This window comes from Mytilus trossulus, chromosome 9 (assembly GCF_036588685.1).
Source record: "Mytilus trossulus isolate FHL-02 chromosome 9, PNRI_Mtr1.1.1.hap1, whole genome shotgun sequence".
Classification (NCBI taxonomy): domain Eukaryota; kingdom Metazoa; phylum Mollusca; class Bivalvia; order Mytilida; family Mytilidae; genus Mytilus; species Mytilus trossulus.
Genome location: NC_086381.1, coordinates 7,523,902 through 7,545,457, shown reverse-complemented (window position 1 = coordinate 7,545,457; position 21,556 = coordinate 7,523,902). Strand labels below are relative to the sequence as shown.

The 21,556-nt window shown below is 31.8% G+C and overlaps 3 protein-coding genes across 4 annotated transcripts in view; 2 read left to right on the top strand and 1 right to left on the bottom strand.

The window, feature by feature from the left end:
* LOC134685051 (protein cycle-like) overlaps positions 1–9,792 on the bottom strand; it is a 61,570-nt gene extending 51,778 nt beyond the window's left edge. The window contains exon 1 of one of the 2 annotated variants that reach the window (XM_063544428.1): positions 9,654–9,792. The gene's annotated coding sequence lies outside the window, so the exon portion shown is untranslated. Of the gene's footprint in view, positions 1–7,061; positions 7,084–9,653 lie in introns of those variants that run through there. The other variant, XM_063544429.1, reaches the window with a different exon arrangement.
* A 1,362-nt stretch (positions 9,793–11,154) lies between these two features.
* On the top strand, positions 11,155–18,195 carry LOC134683703 (uncharacterized). Its single transcript, XM_063543017.1, has 7 exons — positions 11,155–11,670; positions 13,447–13,529; positions 14,474–14,542; positions 14,852–15,268; positions 16,404–16,710; positions 17,288–17,488; positions 18,086–18,195. Exons 1-6 carry the CDS (start codon positions 11,301–11,303, stop codon positions 17,392–17,394), a joined length of 1,353 nt encoding a protein of 450 aa, XP_063399087.1. The 5' UTR covers positions 11,155–11,300; the 3' UTR covers positions 17,395–17,488; positions 18,086–18,195.
* Positions 18,183–21,553, top strand: LOC134683702 (uncharacterized). The gene is made up of 4 exons (XM_063543016.1): positions 18,183–18,272; positions 19,085–19,565; positions 20,431–20,525; positions 21,401–21,553. The coding sequence occupies exons 1-4, from the start codon at positions 18,183–18,185 to the stop codon at positions 21,551–21,553; spliced, it is 819 nt and encodes a 272-aa protein (XP_063399086.1).
* The last annotated feature ends 3 nt before the right edge of the window (positions 21,554–21,556 follow it).

Sequence of the window (21,556 nt, the reverse complement as noted above, 5' to 3'; positions counted from 1 at the left end):
TCCACCTACATATACATGTAATATCACTTCCATTAAAAAATTATATGAAACCACAATATTAAATCCCCAAGAAATCTTATATAGAGTCAAAACCACAAAATTTTCACCTAATGAAAATTAATGTTTCTACAGTATGGAACCTTTTTACCAATTCTCCTCAACTTTTTTAATTAAACTCAATGATCAAACTTATCCCAAGTTTGGATGAATGGTAAACTTGTCTACAAATAAACTTGAAGAAGGGAGGTATTGTGTGATACATAGTACAGTCTTGCTTCATAAAAAAAGAATACCTATTTCAGATTTTTTATTTATTGAACTCATGTTTTGTTTAAATGAATCAATTGACTGATTTAATTGACCATTTTTTGGTACTAAACCCCACTTTTGCTTCGATTTGGCTATTTCATAATAGCCTGTTGTTATTGGTGGATGATGAAATGGTGCTGTATTGCTCCTTGGCAGGAAAACTGGTAAACTGAGTCAATTAAGATTGAACTTATACCCATATGAGGTACACATGGCATATGGGTTCCACTCCAATCTTTATTGACTCACAAGCTCAGTGTTGACAGGCTAGTGACACAGTTGTTCAACTACTTAGACTGTCAGCTGAAATTTTCAGTGTGTATATATATATATATTAAAATAATGGAAGAGCAGAAGAGTTCACATTGAAGACCAGGAAACCTTACATATACTTAAGAAGTCCTTTACTGATTGGGGTCATCATAGTAGTCATTCATTAGGCCAGGATATTGGCATATCAAAATTTATATAATTTATTTTTAAAATATTTCAAAGTCAAACCCTAACAGAAACATGTCTCCTTTGTTCTGTTTTTCATACAATAAAACATATTTTCCAATTATAACCAAACCTTTGTTCAACAAGACTAGAAAATGACAGCTAAACGATATGGAATACACATGTACTGAATTACATAAACAAAAACAGAATAATAATTCATTACCATTAATGAAATTTCTTCTCATCACAAAAAAGCTCAGATGTTCATTTTTCAACTTTATAATGAAGAAAATTTAAAAAAAAAAAGTATTATACCATACCTTGCATAACAAGTATATATACAAAACAATGTTTACTACTTCGTGTAGCCAGCTTGTTAGCACTTAGTATTGCTAATGATAATTACAAATATTTTGACATCATACAAATTTTTTTTCTCGTGTACAATTTGGAAATTAGTATATGGTGTTCATTATCACTGAACTAGTATATATTTGTTTAGGGGCCAGCTGAAGGACGCCTCCGGGTGCGGGAATTTCTGGCTACATTGAAGAAGACCTGTTGGTGTCACCTTCTGCTGTTGTTTATTCTATGGTCGGCTTGTTGTCTCTTTGACACATTCCCCATTTCCATTTTCAATTTTATGATATTTTATTTTTGAAATTGTTAGGTACACATATATACATAATATAGTTTAGATGTTTATTGTTGCAAGAATACAAAAATATTGTTTTTTCTTCAAAAGGCCTCAGAAATTTTTAATTCATTACCCCAAAAACAATCACTTAAATTGTGTGGCTCGTGAATCTGTATGTGGCTAAAAAAAGTTTGTTGGTTTTAGTCACATTGGCTAATAAAAAAAATCTATTTTCTACAGCTTACAATATATACAACTCAAATACAGCATTCAACTGCCTCGTTTCATTTAAAATAAGAATAATCCAGTAACTCCTTTGTTAAAATCATGCATCCATTCTTTCAGTAAGCTTAAAAAAAATCAGTCAAAACCAATAAAATGTTCAAATTGTAATGAACATGTTTACCACCTAAGTTGATATAACCACAGCATCATCATGACCATAGTTAAATAACCTTAAACTATACTTTAGTGTTACCTACCATATAAACTAGTGCTAAGAAAAAGAGATTTCAATGAGAATATCCTCCTATGTAATAATACATTGTAATATCACATATATATTAGAATGGGAATGTGGCCTGTTATTCATGACAGTTTTTTTCAAGGTCATTATCCAAATATAATATATAATTGACATGAGTCTTCTGAATTACTATTTTTTTGTGACAAGCACTACTTATCTTTGTAGTTGAGTGTGTATAAAATAGAGAATGGAAATGTGTCAAAGAGACAATAACCTGTTCAAAGGCAAAGAGCAGAAAACAGTGTTAGTGTATACATATCAGTGTGTGTATGCAAAACAGTATATATGCCAATATATCAGTATAAGTTTACAAAACTTTCAAACTTATTAAATCCTCTGCTTAAATGTCCTGAAATTGTTTCAATAAAAGTGTTCTAATCCCCCTAAACTAAGAAATACACAATAGATTATTAGACATATTCAGTCCTCTCAGAATTACAAGTTATATATATAGGGACACCATTTACAATTCATGATTTATAATGTAAATAGGTGATGAAATTTGTCAAATATTTACAAGACTGGCCAAGAAACACATTTGTGCTTTGGTGATTCAAATATGCTAATTAGAATTTGCCAACCTAATTTTGTTACTGCTCTAAAGAATATAATTCAAATTCATGTATCTTTTTTGTCCTCCCCTAGAATGCTTTTTCTCATACACATTTTATTGCCTAAATACCAGATTATATATATCCTAGGTGATATGATATTCCAGGGGTTGTTTTCATATCATGATTTCCTTGATAGAAGGTTTCTGTTCAAATTTAAGGAAGCTATTAAACCAAATGTTTAAAGTAGTAAAGTTGAAATCATCTTTAGTCAAATTTACAGACACTACATATCATCAGTTGGTTGACTGTTATAAAATATCTGCTTCATAGATTACAAAAGTATATATGTTTCAATTGTGGTAACTACAACCCTGTCCCCTTTTCCACAAATGTAATCTGCCAAATTAGACTAATCACAGAGTTTGGGCTAACATGAGCAACACGTTATGGTTACCACATGTGGAGCAGGATCTGATTACCCTTTTGAATCACCTGAGATTTCACCCAGTTTTTGTTAGGGTTCATGTTGCTCATGATCAGTCTCTAGTTTATAATGCTGCGTTTTGTTTAGGTGTCTGTCTGTTTGACGTTTTCATTAAAATTTAGAGAAATGGCATTATTTTCCACTTTTCACTATGTTTGAATGTCCCTTTGAAATTATTAGCCTGTCTTTTATCATACAATGTTCTTTTGAAAATCAAGTCCATCTAAGATTGTGAACTAATGACAAATGAATGATGGAAGTGTTTAATGACCTTGACTGGCTACACAGCCCTGGCACAGTTGATAAATAATGGATTTGTTACTCTTACTATAGTTTATACCTATACATAGAACCTTATTATGTATTTATTGACAATTCTGTAATCATTAATGCAGGCAATATAAACAAGTTGTCAAGCAAATTATAAATAATGGTTCAGACAAAAAGGTGAAGGACATGGATGGAGCTTTCCTGAAATTCAATTTCAATCCTTGTTACAATATCATCACACATGTTAAAGTTTCAAATAAATGATATTAATGGACCCCAATGTCTTGTGTGTGAGTCTTATTTTATCAGTGAAATAAAGCAAAGAGTCTATCTTATCTTAAAAGTAAAGTATAGGTTCTATCTAATCAGTAAAATAAAGTGTGGGTCTATTATCCTGACAATATGGTGTGTGGTCCATCTTTTCAGTAAAATAAAATATGGGGTCTATCTTATCAGTAAGTTGAGTACAATGAAGCATAGGATCTATCATATCTGTGCAATAAATTGGGGATCTACATTATCAGAACAATGAAATGTGGGGTCTATTGTATCATTAAGATAAAAGTGTGGGATGTATCTTATCAGTACAATGAAAGGTGTGGTTTGTTGTATCATTAAAATTGAAGTGTGGGGTTTACCTTATAAGTACAATGAAATGTGGGGTCTATCTTATCAGTACAATGAAGCGTGGGGTCTAGAATAATTTTTATAAACTTGCAAATATCCATAACCTTGAGAACATAAAAATGCCATATCAGAACCAATAAAGCAGAAATATAAACAAATTAGATGTATGGAATAATAGCACACGATTGAAGATCATGAACTGGACATTAATAATAATAATTTATTGAACTTTTCATAAACAGGCATTGGTAAGGACAAAAGTTCAAGATATTATCAACAGCAAGTGATAGGTTCATATTCAAAATTCCTGTGATAAAAACTAATACCCAAACACTTCCAAACTGAACCTGAGAAATTTCGCAATTTTGAATTACAAAACTGGTAGCAATAAACTGTTAGAAACAGCTTCCATCATTTTTTCCATGTCTATGCTGCATGAAACCATATAATGTCAAGATTAGTTAAAATTAGACAGATTTAGGGGTACAATTGTTCCTTGTGACACAGTTAGAACTTCAAGCATGTGTCACTTACATGTAGCATCTATAGGTTTTATTACATTCCTGCGCTTGGGATAGCTGCTAAATTAGACCATGTACGATGCATACATATCTCGTCTATCTTGGCAAGGAGGTTAGTTGAGTTTATATAAAAAACCAGATGCTCCGCAGGGCGTAGCTTTATACGACCGCAAAGGTTGAACCCTGAACGGTTGGGGCAAGTATGGACATAACATTCAAGCTGGATTCAGCTCTAAATTTGGACTGTGATTAAATAGTTGACACAGCATAGGTTTCTGACACAGAATGAATGTGTTCCAATGAAATTAAAATTTTAGTTTTCTCTTAGAGCAATTCACTATGCTGTTGAATATTATTCCTCTCAAAAAAATGTTTGAAGAAATTTTCTTTTTATTTATGAAATTTCAAATGAGAAAATTGAACCCATTTTTTTTAATCACATCCCCCTTTCCCTTATTCCAAAACTAATCTCAATTAAAATTTCTAATGGAGTTTGCAACAATAACTACTCATTTAAATACATCATAAAATATTAAGATGTAAAAAAACTGCTTGTTATCACTGAATGGTAAAGAATATTTTAATTTATCAGTTGGTAGTAAAAAGTGAATATACATTGTATATTGTATATATAACAAAGATTTAAGTTGATTCTGGACAAAGAAAGATAACTCCAAATAAAAAAAATTCTTACAATTAGATATTTCTTGCTTACTATTCTGGACAAAGAAAGATAACTCTAATTAAAAACAAAATTGCTATTTCACAATATTTTGCAATAAGATATTTCTTGCCATTGCGCAATACTGTGCAATTGAAAAGACTTGCTATTGCACAAAACTTAATATAATAATTTTAGATCCTGATTTGGACCAACTTGAAAACTGGGCCCATAATCAAAAATCTAAGTACATGTTTGGATTCAGCATATCAAAGAACCCCAAGATTTCAATTTTTGTTAAAATCAAACTAAGTTTAATTTTGGACCCTTTGGACTTTAATGTAGACCAATTTGAAAACAAGACCAAAAATGAGGAATCTACATACACAGTTAGATTTGGCATATCAAAGAACCCCATTTATTCAATTTTTGATGAAATCAAACAAAGTTTAATTTTGGACCCCGATTTGGACCAACTTGAAAACTGGGCCGATAATCAAGAATCTAAGTACATTTTAAGATTCAGCATATCAAAGAACCCAACCGATTAATTTTTTGTCAAAATCAAACGAAGTTTAATTTTGGACCCTTTGGACCTTAATGTAGACCAATTTGAAAACGGGACCAAAAGTTAAAAATCTACATACACAGTTAGATTCGGCATATCAAAGAACCCCAATTATTCAATTTTGATGAAATCAAACAAAGTTTAATTTTGGACCTTTTGGACCCCTTATTCCTAAACTGTTGGGACCAAAACTCCCAAAATCATTACCAACCTTCCTTTTATGGTCATAAACCTTGTGTTTAAATTTCAGAGATTTCTATTTACTTATACTAAAGTTATGGTGCGAAAAACAAGAAAATGTTTATTTGGGTCCCTTTTTGGCCCCTAATTCCTAAACTGTTGGGACCTAAACTCCCAAAATCAATACCCACCTTTCTTTTGTGGTCATAAACATTGTGTTTAAATTTCATTATTTTCTATTTACTTAAACTAAAGTTATTGTGCGAAAACCAAGAATAATGCTTATTTGGGCCCTTTTTTGGCCCCTAATTCCTACACTGTTGAAACCAAAACTCCCAAAATCAATCCCAACCTTTCTTTTGTGGTCATAAACCTTGTGTCAAAATTTCATAGATTTCTATTAACTTAAACTAAAGTTATAGTGCGAAAACCAAGAAAATGCTTATTTGGGCCCTTTTTGGCCCCTAATTCCTAAAATGTTGGGACCAAAACTCCCAAAATCAATACCAACCTTCCTTTTGTGGTCATAAACCTTGTGATAAAATTTTATAGATTTATATTCACTTTTACTAAAGTTAGAGTGCGAAAACTAAAAGTATTCGGACGAAGACGACAACGCCGACGCCAACGTGATAGCAATATACGACGAAAATTTTTTCAAAATTTGCGGTCGTATAAAAAAGATGAGGTATTATTATCCAATGAGACAATTCTCCACAAGAGACCCAATGACACAGAAACTAACAACTATAGGTCAAGGTACGGACTTCAACAATGAGCAAAGCCCATACTGCATAGTCAGCTATAAAAGGCCCGAATATGACAATGTAAAAAAAATTCACACAAGAAAACTAATGGCCTAGTTCATGTACAAAAAAAGAAAGAAAAAAATATGTAACACATCAACAAACGACAACCACTGAATTACACTACAGGCTCCTGTAATTCTACTTTATTAAAAAGATTTTGAATTGCAAATCATTGCAAAAACTGTAGCCCATAATATAAGTACATTTTATTCAGTAGTCACCTAACAATAAATAGCTTATAATTACTGTTAACTTACATCATGTACATATATTATATATCATTTACTATATATATTAGAATGTCTATCAATTTATAAAACAAATTGCTAGCCATTTTTAAATAATCATTACCATTCACAAACTGTAGGTCTTCATGCAAAGAAGTTGGGAATGTAACATTGTAATAAGGATTGAGTTTTATATTGAGGATCTCAAACTATTAAATTGATGGAAAATTTATATCTACATCCTTACCTTTCTATTTATAACAATAACTATAAGATGTATTTTTTTTTAAATGTTTATCTATTATATATAAATAGACTATTAGACTTCATATTTTGGATTAAGGACTTAAAAAGATTATCTTTTTCTTAGAATTGACAAAAAGTGTGATAATTGGTTATTTATTTGGAATTGAAGTTAATCCTCTTTTTAGTGATAATCTATAAATGTCACAGTTCTATTACATGTAGCATTATATACATATATTTGTAATAATGTCCAATTAGAAACAGTAAACAAAAACTATGGAGTATTATGTTGTCAAATAAGTAATAAAAAACTAAAAGATGAGACTCAGAGGAAAATCGAAAACAGAAAGTCCCTAATCAAATGGCCATTGTGTAAGTTACGATCTTAAGAGAGTTTGTATCGAGGAATAACCTGACCATTTAAATCTTGTTCATATGTACTCCTTTGTTGCCTCAATAAAGTGAATATCATTGAATGTATTGAGTGTGTATCATAGGACCCAGTATATGTATAGGGTAATTTAGACAATCCACTTGACAAGGCTTTAGGTTGAAGGAAATATTTAAGTCTATTGGTATGAACCAACTGCTTCAGTACTAGTGTTCTCAGAAGCAAAAACTATATGTTAACAGATAAAAGCACAAATCCCCATTGTCAAAAAGCCTTTCAAAACTACATGAAATCAATCATGTATATGCGTGGATAGCTGAAGAGGATTGATTATAATATTATTCTGATAACATTCATATGTTTATATAAGAAATATATAAATTTTTATATCAAACACTACTAAATGAAACCTTAAGTTATGAAAGCTCCTCATCAAAATGTCAATAATAAACACTTATCATAGATATATCATACCTTTTAACTATTGTAAATAGTTTTAGTATGACCAATGAAATTTTTAAAATTGATGATATGAGTTAAATTGAGAATGGAAATGGGGAAAATGTTTAAGAGACAACAACCTAACCAACGAGCAAAAGACGACCTAAGACCAACAATGAGTCTTGAACACAGCATCTGCAGGCCTATTGTTAATTTTGTAATTTTTTTAAGCTACTGTTTTTAGGATTTTTTTGTAATCATAATTAGTGCCAATGAGACAACTCTCCATCCAAGTCAGAAATCATAAAAGTAAACCATTAAAGGTCAAAGAACGGTCTTCAAAACGGAGCATTGGCTCACACTGAACAGCAAGCTATAAAGGGCCCCAAAAATCACTAGTGTAGAAACATTCAAACTTTAGCACTTTTTGCAAAGCATTACTTTTCTTCCCCGTTGAAATATAAATATAACCTGATACTTGGCTCAAGTTTCTTGAATATACATGTATATTAGATGAACAGGCAAGTTTGGAATATATTAAAGGGCATTATATTAGCCATGTAAACTTGTAAAATTATGTTCATTGGTATGACTTAAATTCTCAAATTTGATTTATAACACCCTTAAATATATATTAAAATTACAATAAGAATGAAATAAACCGTAAAAAAATGCTTGTAGTCTATAATATATATATCAGAATTTCAGGTGTATCTTAATCTGGATACAACCTTTTTAACTATCAAGATGACCTCAGAAAACTGCAGACGGTCACATAACCCGATATAAACATAAACATAAATATAAATAGATGGTGACCTCTTGCAATTGGATTTTTTCTAGATCAGTTTGGTTTCATATTATATGTTAAAAAGATAAGTTAATTATAATTTTTACCTGTATGAATATGATTTGTATGTAGATTGAATCAGTCAATGGTCACTTTCAATGTTGACTTTTTTTTTCTTTCATTGGCTGAACATGTACATGACCAATATATGCATAACGAAACTTTAGCTAATGTATTAAATTGAAGCTCACATGATTACATATTCAATGATGTGGAATTATTCACTTGCAAGTGGATAGTTCATTACCAATGTTCCTGTGCTTATTTTGACAAAAATGAACCAAATTGGCTGAAAAAAAACAAAAACATATTTTTTTTTCATTCTTTCGCTTTTGAATGAACCAAACAAAATCGTATTCTTATTTTGTTCATATCCCCTAGCTAATGCCCCTTTAACAGACTTAAAGTTGTTGCATGAAGTTAAGTTCACATGTACTTATATTTTTCAGAGGATAAAAGCACTGCACATTTGAGATGTCATATTATGTCATCATTTCTCATTGCCATAGTTGGCAACTTAATTATAATCAACAAAACTTCTAACAGAATGCATGTCTCAATTAGTTAGAGTTGTAAACAGGTAAACACACACACGTGTATAACCTAGATTTAAAAATGTATACATGTCAGACTAAAAAATCAAGGTAATGTTTTAGTATTGACGGAGAGAAAAATAACCTTCTGGTCAGCATATCAATCGCATCAACGGCAATAGCTGAAATCAGATTATAATGATAGACAGTGACCATGACCAAAATAACTAGCGTCCGCAGGGTCATCAACCAATACAAGGATTTATAGATATGTAAATACAATTTCTTGATTACAGCGATTTTTTCATTGCATTGTGATTTAAATCAAATAAATGAATAAAACAATATCGGACATTTTCATATGCAGTTTTAACTTACCTGCTTTTGTTTACATCTTCGCATTAGAAGTTTTAAAGGTATTTATGAAAATGTTACATAAAATTTGTGTCTAGCAATGGCCTTCACCTCCAATATTATCTCCCCTTCTTGTCCCACTTTTAGACTAGCTGTGTTTACATACCTGTTCGTCACTGGGTCACTACTAATCAGGTTCACGGTTAGGTTATCCCGGCTAATAAAATACCGTTAATAAACTAAGTTTGCAAGTAGGACTAGTCTATTCAGATCTATATACCGGGGAAGTGACTAAATATCCATTGAAAGGCCGGGCTAATAGTAAATTATGCCATGAAAGTAATCAATCAAGGGACGGTAGGGCCTAATGGTACTATTTGGGGTTAGATGAAACTACGACTCCTTGTTCACAAGGGACTCGGAATGGGGTTCCTAATTTCTGTATTATTTAGAGCTGTTATAGGAGTGGGTTTTTTTTATTTCGATTCTCTATTTTTTGTTCTAGCATTTTCTACTCTTTTACATTCCACCATAAGTTACTCTTTCTTTATTTTTCGTCAAATTTTGTTCTCTCAGTCTGTTCATAAAGTTGCGATATTACAAACACAACAATCAGAGACTGAAGCGAATCCTTCAATTAAAGCTTGTTAGAATTTAGAAACTATGAAGAGTGGGGTGCTCATTTTCGCCGGGGACACAATTTCGCCGTTTTAGGATTTTGAGGTGTAAAAACTTCAAAGGATGGCTGAAATGGAATAAATGTACCGGTAAATTTTATTTTTATAACAAATATGATATTTTTTTAAACTGAGACAAAATTGCGGCTCCTACCGAAAAGGACCGAAAAACGGACAACGATTTTCGAACAATTTCCTGAATAAAAAACACGATTTCAAAGAAGTATTTCAGGCTAAGTAAATATTTGACTGAATGCCCTAATTTTTAAGACCAGTTCTGTGTAACCACCAAAAAAAACATGCCAGGGTATAACAGCAAAATGCGTAAAAATTTGCAGGAATAATTTATGAACCATTAAATCACTTTTTTTTTATTTTTTTGTTCTTGTTATGTTTTGTTGCTATGGCTACCAATCATTATATATGTGCGTACCTGAAAAGTACAGGTACAATAAAATTAATATTTTTCTGTTATTGTGGAAAATTTTAAGGCACTTATTTTTTTTCTATTAAATTGCCTTGCATATTGATTGAAAAAAGTAATAAGATTTTCAAAAGATTTGTCTGCATGAAAGGAATAAAAGACAATTTATATCAGTATATGTCATGTTGCCATCTTGAAATATGAAAGTATATTTAAAAAAGCAGAGGGCATTTGCCTATATCAGTTATATGAAATTGTTCTCTAAAAATATGGTTTTATTTCTGTAAAAAAATTAGAATGGGATCATCAAAACATTTCGAGAAAACTGGTTTTTAAATAACCAGTTTTCTTTCAAATTTGCTCTAAAATTATGTTTGAGTTGTCTCCCTTTGACAATTTTGGAACTCTCCTGTTGGAAGTACAAATAGGCGGGAAAACATAAACAAAGGTTCCAGCAGATGATAGATCCAGTTAATTTAGTTTTACAGAGAAAACTGTTGATGGTGATTGTCATGTAGTATTTAAAAACTGTGGTTTAACTTATAACAACCCTTGTATGATTTGCCATGCATGATGGCAGGGTTGAATGAGTGCAGAACTTGTAATTTTTCTAAATCTTCCCTGCCAGATTTTCCCCATTTGGAATGTTCATCTGAACTGTATACCATTGACACTTTCAATACCGAGGATCAATCTATTTTTTTGACTTCATGTGGTATTTCACCAGGAACTGGGTTTCTATTGTTTAAGAACATTTGTTCTTCACACGTACATGAATTTCGAAATGCATACAAGAAACGATGTATGAAAAGACTCTGCAGTGTACCAAGTGTTGTATGTTACCATTCAGGCCAGAACTGCAAAACAGAAAGATATATATCATCTCCTCAAGTGAAAACTATATTTAACAACACTGGAATTGTTTTACCTGTTGGAACTGGTAAGTACGAAATTTATCTAATGCAGGTTTTCATGGGGTGACCATTAAAAAGGGGAATCCGGGTCCGTTCGCGCCCATTCACGTTCGCACCCACTCATGTTCGCCCCCTTTCACTTTCGCACCCCACATGTTCGCACCCAAAGTCCGTTCGCACCCTACATGTTCGCGCCAAATTTTAATTGGTTTTGTCAGGGACGTATATATATTTTAAGTCCTTGCAGGTTTTGTGTTTAATAACTTTGTAATCAAGTTTTGGCAAGTAGTATTCTTAAAAGTATAATTGATTTTATTGTCTCAAAATAAAGCGAGACAGCATTTTTTATGTGTTTAATGAATCTTAATCATGTTTTTTAGAGTGTATTGTTAAAAAAAAATAATATTCCTTTCTAATTAAAAGGGATTCTGTCAACGTTTTATTTTGTGTTGAATAACACTTAATCATGTTTTGTTTAGTGTATTGCCTATAACTTTGTTTCATTGACTTGTTTCAAAATGAAGTGAAATTCTGACTACGTTTTTTTTTGCGTTCAATAAATTTTATCATGTTTTGGACTATATAATAGTGTATTGCTATATTTCCTTATTTCATTGCTTCAGATCAAAGGGACCAAGCTGTTAAAAACAGTTATCCTTTGTGTTTTTCATTTAAAATATTTAATCTTTTACTCATACCAAGCTATATATACATTCAGTATTTACATCAAAGCAATTAAAAACAACAATCATGATTTTCTAATTATTCAACTGGAATTTGAATTAAAATTGGGCGCGAACGTGTAGAGTGCGAACGGACCTTGGGTGCGAACGTGCGAGGTGCGAACGTGTAGGGTGCGAAAGTATATAGGGCGCGAACGGACCTGATACCTAAAAAGGGGGTCATGATCATAACACTTTCTCTTACCTGCAAATTCCTAGAAAAACAAAATTCAATGAAACTTGCATAAAATCTTTCATGTTTTAAGCATACAATTGTCATTGTGCACCTCCTTTCTATCACAATGATTTTTATGGTGGTCCCATATGCCATGATATTGCATTGGACATCACTCCTAAGCAAAACATTTGTGATCGGACGACACAATAGCCTTTTTCTTTACTAGAAATACAAATTTTATAAACCAACAGCCATTTACTAATACCATATATGTTACTTATTTGGAGTAAACTTTCAAATTATAAAATCTGTCTCAGTGTGTCAATGCCTACAATGTCTACAGTAGGTCTTTATATAGATATAGGAAGATGTGGTGTGAGTGCCAATGAGACAACTCTCCATCCAAATAAAAAAAATATTTCAAAGTAAACCATTATAGGTCAATGTATGGCCTATTCATGCATTGTTTATCATCATTACAAATGTATGTATTATGTATTCATCCTGTATGCATTTAGCTTGCCTTCCATCTAACCAGAAGTATTTTTCACTATACATGTATATACTTCAGTATAAAGTCACAATGCCTTATATGAAAAAAAAAATCAATGAAAGGAAGTTAAATTATTTCAGCATGTTACATTTACAACATATTTTATATTGGCCTTTTTAATCACTTACAAAACTTAATAAACTTGATTAAGTCTAAAAGAATAATTATATATATCATACAATATTATGTACTTGTGCATCTATTTTTTTTACACATACATGTATGTACCAGGGTATGTGTTTAGGAGTCTCGGATTACATGTAAATTCAAAAATACACAATCATGACAATATTTCCATCTATGATTTTGTTGAGGCAACTTCAATGATATTATTTTTTTTTAAATTCAGGTCTTTGTACAAAGTGCAGAAAAAGTCTATTGAAACAAGCTCAGTGTGAGGAATTATCTTTAGATGTTTCTAAAATAGTGCAGGTAAGATCAAATATAATTATGTTTTCAAGGAAAATCTTGTAAAAGTAAACAACAATTGAGTATTGTCTGCGGTATACAAAATAAAATTGAGAATGGAAATGGGGAATGTGTCAAAGAGACAACAACCCAAACAAAATAAAAAAAAAAACACAACAGCAGAAGGTCACCAACAGGTCTTCAATGTAGCCTGATACACCTATGCATATTAAGTACATCTTTGTACATTAATTAATATATATATTAGACGAGTTGTATATACATTATGTACACAGCCATGTATCACCATCATTGATGGGGATCCGATGGATACATCTGTTGTAGGGTTGTCACTGACTCAGACGTACTTATGAATATAATTATTTTCTGTGACTGTATCTTACATTAATTTGTAGGATCCTTTACTATAGATAATTTAGCTGATCTGTAACAATAACATCTTCATGCCTTATATATCATGTACTGTAGTACGCCGCTAGATTAAAACTGACGTGGAAAAGTAACATATGGCCACCGAAAGCTCTTTTTTTGAGAGCCCAGGTGGTCGTGTGGTCTAGCGGGACGGCTGCAGTGCAGGCGATTTGGTGTCACGATATCACAGTAGCATGGGTTCGAATCCCAGCGAGGGAAGAACCAAAAATTTGCGAAAGCAAATTTACAGATCTAACATTGTTGGGTTGATGTTTAGACGAGTTGTATATATATATATATATAGACTGCATGTCAAAAAAAATATGAAATTTAGGCAGATAATGATACAATTCCAAATTTATAAAATATGGCCACCAGAGACAGTACATGATTCTAATTTCTGAGTTTTTCTATGAAACTTCATGCCAGGTATACTGTGAATTATAAAACTTTACAAAATTGATGTCAAACTGCAATGATATACATGTTTAAAAATAGCTAGAGGGAAGTCATTTAAAATATACACATTTTTCCAGGGTGATCAGCATTCCTATTGGAGACAAGAGACACATATATCTGACCATGAAATGACTGTCCCACTTCAGGTTAAATATTTTGTTCCAGATACATGAAGATATTTTGATGAAGTTGAAGTCCAATCAACTTGAAACTCATTACTCATGTTCCCTATGATATGATCATTATAATTTTTATGCCAAATTGGAGTTTTTATGATATTTTCACTGTCCATTAAACATAGAAAATGACAGTGCAAAAGGGGCGGGGCATCAGTGTACTATGGATACATTCTTGTTGGGATTTGTTTTTTCATAAAAATATCAGTTTATTAGTCACTCAACCTTATTTTCACACTACAGTGATCAATGTCAATTAATGTACAATGTAAATTACAGGCGGAAGAGTGTTTAGATGATTTAGTCCTCAGTCAGGAAACAGACCAGTCACTTGCAGGGGGAAGTCAGGTTTCAGAGGCGTCAGTTTGTGTGATTGAAAAATTAGATAAACTTAATGAATTTTTAAGCCTGTCTGGAATTAGTCCAGTAAAGAAGATCCAGGGACCTTTGGAGAGTGCTAGTGCAAGAACCATTCAGAGATATAAACTCAAGGCTAGGCAGTGCCTTAACTCTGTTTTTGAAACAATTTGTCCAGGTGAGGCACCATTTCTAGAAGCTGAACTTTATCCAGAATCATTGAAAGACAATACCATGAAGACTCTTCTAGAAATATACACTAAGGCTGATACATGGATGTTCAGACGACAGGTCTTATCTATCCTCACTGAGCAACTTAACTATGATGGATTAAGAAAGGTAAGGATTATTCTCAGATAGAATTACATGTACTATATTTTTTGTGAAGGTTAATTTAAGACTAAATGTCTTATATTTAATATCATCTGTCCTTGACCTCGTTTTTATATTTCATTATTCATTCAATCATTGTTAGGTTTTTGTGTTTTGGTCGGTTTTCCAAATACTTAAAGCAATAGGTCAGCTATGTATAGTGTATGGAACAATTAATATAATTGTAAAGTGTACATGTCTGTCTTTAAAGTATTATCTGACTTGAAGTCATTTTCAGGGTTAATTGGTCATTGAAATTTTTTGTTAAATTTGTCAGTTTGTTAGATTATATTTGATACTTTAAGCAACAGGTCAATTGTATTTAGTGTTTGGAAAGATTGTTAGGGGCAAATGTCTGTCAGGCCTACTTCATTTGACTATATATATATCATACAACATTGATTTTGTTTATAAAAAAAGATGTGGTAGGGCTACCAGTGAGACAACTCTCCACAAGAGACCAAATGACACAGAAATTAACAACTTTTGTTCATTGTATGGCCTTCAACAATGAGCAAAGCTCATGCTTCAAAGTTATAAAAGACACCAAAATGACAAATGTAAAATAATTCAAAGGAGAAAACAAACAGTCTAGTTTATATACACAAACTTAGTTATTTGTTACAGTCAACATCTAAGAACCCCAAGAATTCAAGAATAAAATCCTATTGCAACGACAAAATGTTACCAATACATAATAATTACGAGAATTACATTATAATTGTATAAAAATCAGTTGAAAAAGGCTTTTCAGATGGATACAAATAACATACATCTATTAAACAAAAACAGAGTTCACATCTTATATCCCATCAACAAAATATCCTAATTACTGATCTGCGAGTACTTAAAATCATCAACAGCTAGTTCAAACCCACTAGTTCAACTAATAATAAAAAAATCATGCATCTAAGAGTACATTATTTTTAGTTTAGTTAATGTGATAGTTTGAAAACCTTCATGTTACAGACTTTTAAAATAAATTCAATGATAAGGCAAGGGAAATAGGCAAAACTTCTAAGTGAGTGCTCTGCTCTTTGTGATTTCAAATACAAAAGTATCTAAAAAGAAAAAACTCATGTTTTTATTTTCTTTTTTATAGATGATTCCCAATATTACACAATGGAGGTACTATGAGGCTAAAAGACACACAGACAAGTCAGGTGCAGGACAGCCAGTTCAGCCCTCAAAACAACAGAGAGAGAAGTTTGATGCCAAATGTTTAGAACATTTTATAGATTTTATAACATCTAATCAAATCATTAAGGACCTACCATTTGGGGATAAAACTCTAAGATTATCAACTGGAGAGATCAGAAATATACCAAATGTAGTTCGATCCATTGCACCAGTTTCCATCATCAAACAGTATAACCAGTTGTGTGAAGAAGATCAGGTTAAACCTTTAGGTAAGTTTATCCTAAACTAAAGAAAGTCAATCCTTATAATACAGATACCCAATTTTCCCTGCTATTAGACACAAAGGGGCATAACTCTTTAAAGGTAAATGCAAATTCAGCCTACAATTAAACTTGACATATATATGTAATTAGTATCATAGATTTCGTCCACATATGCTTTATAGTTATATCATAATTTGAAAAACAGTGAAGTCTTGACCTCTGAATATTGTGGGAAATAATTTGATAAAAAATGGAACATTGTCATGTCATAAAATGGTACACACCAATTGAGACACATAAGGTAAAAAAATAAAGTTTATTATTGTCATTCTAAATATTATGTAGTCTTATATGCCACAAAAGGATGCATTATGTTATACAGACTACAGTAATATGTCTTTCTATGCACAAAAAGACTATATAATACATGTAAGGTGCATATGCAGAACATGTACAAATTTTACTCTAAATCTGCATTACCAGTGTACAATGGGCTTTATTAGATTAAAAAATATTTTAACATTGATGTGCTTTTGATTTAAATTTATCAATAACATCTTTAAAATGTTGATTATGTTTGCAGGCACAAGCACCCTATATAAACTTTTAGATGAGTGTGCAGCATCAGTGAGAAAAAGTATGGAAGGACTTGACAATTACATAACAGAGGGAGGCAGGGCTTTTTGTTGAGTTGGAGAAATTAGTTGTCCTATTACCTGAGGATACACAAGCACTGAAAGCAAGACTTCAGGAGGCAAAGCAGTACTTAAAAACAGATATGAAAGTAAGTGTTTTTTTTTTAATAATTTGAGCATTTTCTTATGTTATTTAAAATTACAGCAGCGATGATGTAATAGTTAGTATGTCCACCTTAAATACAAGAGATTGTGGGTTCGAACCCTGTCAGGGTCAGTCCAAAAACTAAAAAAATATTTTTGCTGATTCTCTGCTTTATACATGCCTCAAGGATTAAAAGAACAAAGACTGGTAAACTGATTTTGAATAATGTGTTCAGGTCCAAGTGAGGAGATATGTCTTTTTGAGAACTTTTCTGTTATGTGTTAGCACATTAAAAAATTCCATACTTTTAACATAGCATTTTGGAGAAAAAACAGACTGCTGGCCCAGAGATTGATTTGTTCGACATGTCTCTGTAAACTGTTGTCCTGTGAGTTAGAAAATTAAAAATCTGGCTTAATCAATATTTGATGGTCTAGTACAAAGCATGACTATTATTCATTAATCATAACAAAGTCCTTTATATATGCATCTTTCTTGCCACTGGACACTAGACAACCAATAAATGTCATTGAAGGTATTTTAGGAAATTTATTTGCACAAAATATTATCATGAACATATAGTTTAGCTTTAAATTTTCAGATTCATGTGAGGCAAACTTCAACAGTTGCTGACCATTGTGCACCATATGCTTTGAGCACAAGTGATCCATGCTTTAGAGGAGTATGTGACCATGAACATGACAGCCGATGTGGCAGATCTGTTTGATATGTTACTAACAAAAGTTATTGCCAACACATGGGAGAATAGAGATTCAGTGCTTTATACAGTAAGTTCCAATCCATCTCTATGTATAATTAGAATTAGATATGTTGAAGTTAACCAATAGGAAATTTTACTTCAGATAAATTTTATAATCAAAATATATCGTTTGTCACATAGAAAAAAGTTAATAGTGAGTTAAACGGACTATAAATTTGAATTTTTTCTGGTAAAGCATAAAATAAAAATGTATTTGTTTTTCAAATAAAAAATTGTATGTTGGGTATTATTATACCCCTGCTCTAAAAAAGGGGGGTATACTGTTTTACCTCTGTTTGTCCTTCCGTCAGTCAGTCCGTCTGTCCCATGAATATTTTTCGTCGCATTTTTCTCAGGAACTACAATACAAGGATTTCTGAAATTTGGTTTCAGGGTTTATCTAAGTCAGCTATACCGTGTGATGCATTTTCAGATTGATCACTTGACAACTTCCTGTTTACCGAACACTTGTATGATTTTACACTATTAATATTATTCACTTGCGGCGGGGGTATCATCAGTGAGCAGTAGCTCCCAGTTTCACTTGCTTTTTTAGCAGTATGTGAACATAGATCTATAACTCATTTGCCTACATAGACAATAACTGTTCAGTGTCTTTGAATATCAGCTGTATTTGTATGAGGCTAGGACACAAGGTGTATGTATGCGCTTTAAGCGAGTTTCATGAAATTTTCTTTGTCCAAGGGCCATTATTCATTTAAAAGAGTGTCAAACATGATCTGTAACTCCTTGTAAAAGTGTGCAATAAGTATCCTAGCTAAAAATCTACATGTATATTAAAGATTGATGTTCATATTTAATCTTTTGAAATATTTGTAGGTTGAAAAAGCGTTAGAAGACATCAAGGAATGGAAGAAACACCTTGTCAGGGCACGTAATCAAGAGGAAGCAAGACGTAATTTAACTGATAAGATGAAAGAAAATGAGGCCTTAATAACATTTGACTGGGCTATGAAATTCTTGCCAAGAAAATATCGAGAAGGTCAAGTGGATTGGTATGCCAAGCGTGGCCTGAACTGGCATATTAGTGTGTCACTCATGAAGAAAGGTGTTACATTTGATAGTATCACTCACGTTCACATCTTTGAAAATCCAACTTCCCAAGATGCCGACGTAACTTCTCAAATAATGGTAGATGTAGTAACTGATTTGGTAAAAGTGCTTCCAACTTTAAATAAATTCCACCTGTTTTCTGACAACGCTGGATGCTACAAATCCTCAACAACATTAACTCAGCTTCACAGTGGATTGGGGAATTTATTAGACACTTACAACTTCTCAGAAGCTCAAAATGGAAAAGGTGAGACAAGACATTTTTTATTTGTCTGTTTAATTAAATAAAATACATATAAAGCTGAATCAAGTAGACAAAATAGTCAAATTTAGACCAGTCATTACCAAAATTATCAAAATTACCATTTCAAAGTATTTTTTTGAGACCAGTCAATACCAAAATTAATAAAATTACCATTTCAAAGTATTTTTTGAGACCAGTCAATACCAAAATTAATAAAATTACCATTTCTAAGTATTTTAGGAGACCAGTCAATACCAAAATTAATAAAATTACCATTTCAAATTTTTTTTTGCAAGCAAAAAGGTGGTCAATAGGAAATGGCATCCAATCCCTAAAAAAATATTCAATAGAATATCCATTTCACAAACAGGGTAGAACTTGACATGCTTATCTGAAAGGTGTCACCAGCTTTCAATGTAATATTTAGTGCTGTGAATATGAAAGGTTTTTTATGCTCCATTTATGGGCATTATGTTTTCTGGTCTGTTTGTCCGTCTGTTCAGCTTAATGGTAAAGTTTTTGGTCGAGGTGGTTTTTTTATGAAGTTGAAGTCCAATCAACTTGAATCTTAGTACACATGTTATCTCTGATATGTTTTTTCTAATTTTAATGCCAAAATAGAATTTTTAACCTATTTCCATGGTCCAATGAATATAGAAAATGATAGTTTTATAACAGCTATCAGTAATTTTAAAACACTAGTAATAATGTATTTTTTATTTTAACATTTGAGTGAGCATTTCTAAGATACTTTATTGTGTCTACTATTTTACAATACACAACCTTTAAAAATTTGATAGAACTTATGTAAAGCATGACATCATTGGAATTGCCAAGATTTTAAAATTTCTTTATTTTTGTTTTGTAGGTCCCTGTGACAGGAAGGCATCTCACATCAAGTCTTCAATAAAAAGATATGTGAACGAAGGGAATGATGTTGTTACTGCACAACAAATGAAGCAGGTTGTTATGATATACTTATATAAAAGTTCTTGAAAAACTGGTCATTATCGTGATATATGGACTGCCCACAGGATAGTGTTATTGACTAAGATAGTGATAATGACTGAGCCGAAGGCGAGGTCATTATCACTGTTGCAGTCAATACCACTGTCCTATGGGCAGTCCATGTATCAGGATAATGACCAGTTTTTCAGGAACTATTATGTTTATTTCATTGAGAAACCATCTTTTGAAAAATTCTCATAAATTCAAAACGCGTAAAGCGAACTTGAGTAGTTGTATGATTTCTATAGCTAAGAGTGAAGACCAGTCGTAGTAATACCGTGCCATTCATTTTAGTGCACGTCCAACCGGTCCATATCATGTAAAAGTTCATTAACGACTGGTTTTCTGGTCCGTATTGTTCTGTTAATGACCGATGGAATTTATTACTGAAGATTAATGAATGTCATGTGATGTCTTTTTATCAAATAAGAGAATCTTATTCTCAACCGATATGAAATAGTATTTTTTTTTATTCACTTCAGTTTGTATTATTCCTTCTCTGATGCATTTGTCATCACTCATTTACAATTGTTATAGAGTAAATAACTGAACCAATTATATAAAAATGGTGTTGCAGTCATCATTTATTGGTGTACAAGTATCTAGTTTGTATCAATAATAAATTTTAAAATAAGATTTGGTATCGTGTTTCAAAAGCTTATACATTTGATGTTATCCCTTATTACCGTAACTAGAGTTACCTCCCATTTTACTTCAACATACAGCTGGTGATCCTACAGTCATCTCCTTTGTGAGAAAACTAATAAATGTTTTAAAGACACATTCCCAAGTTTACTCTTGAATTATATTTTTAATTAATTTTGAAATAGGCAATTGACCGGAACCAACAAGGGAAATATAAAGTGAAAGTTGTGAATGCTGTGACCAACCTTGATAGTGGAGCCAATATTGTAAAAAGTAACATTCCAGAGATTACTTCTTTGCACAACTTCAAGTTTACAGAAGATGCTCTAGTTCAGTAGTTG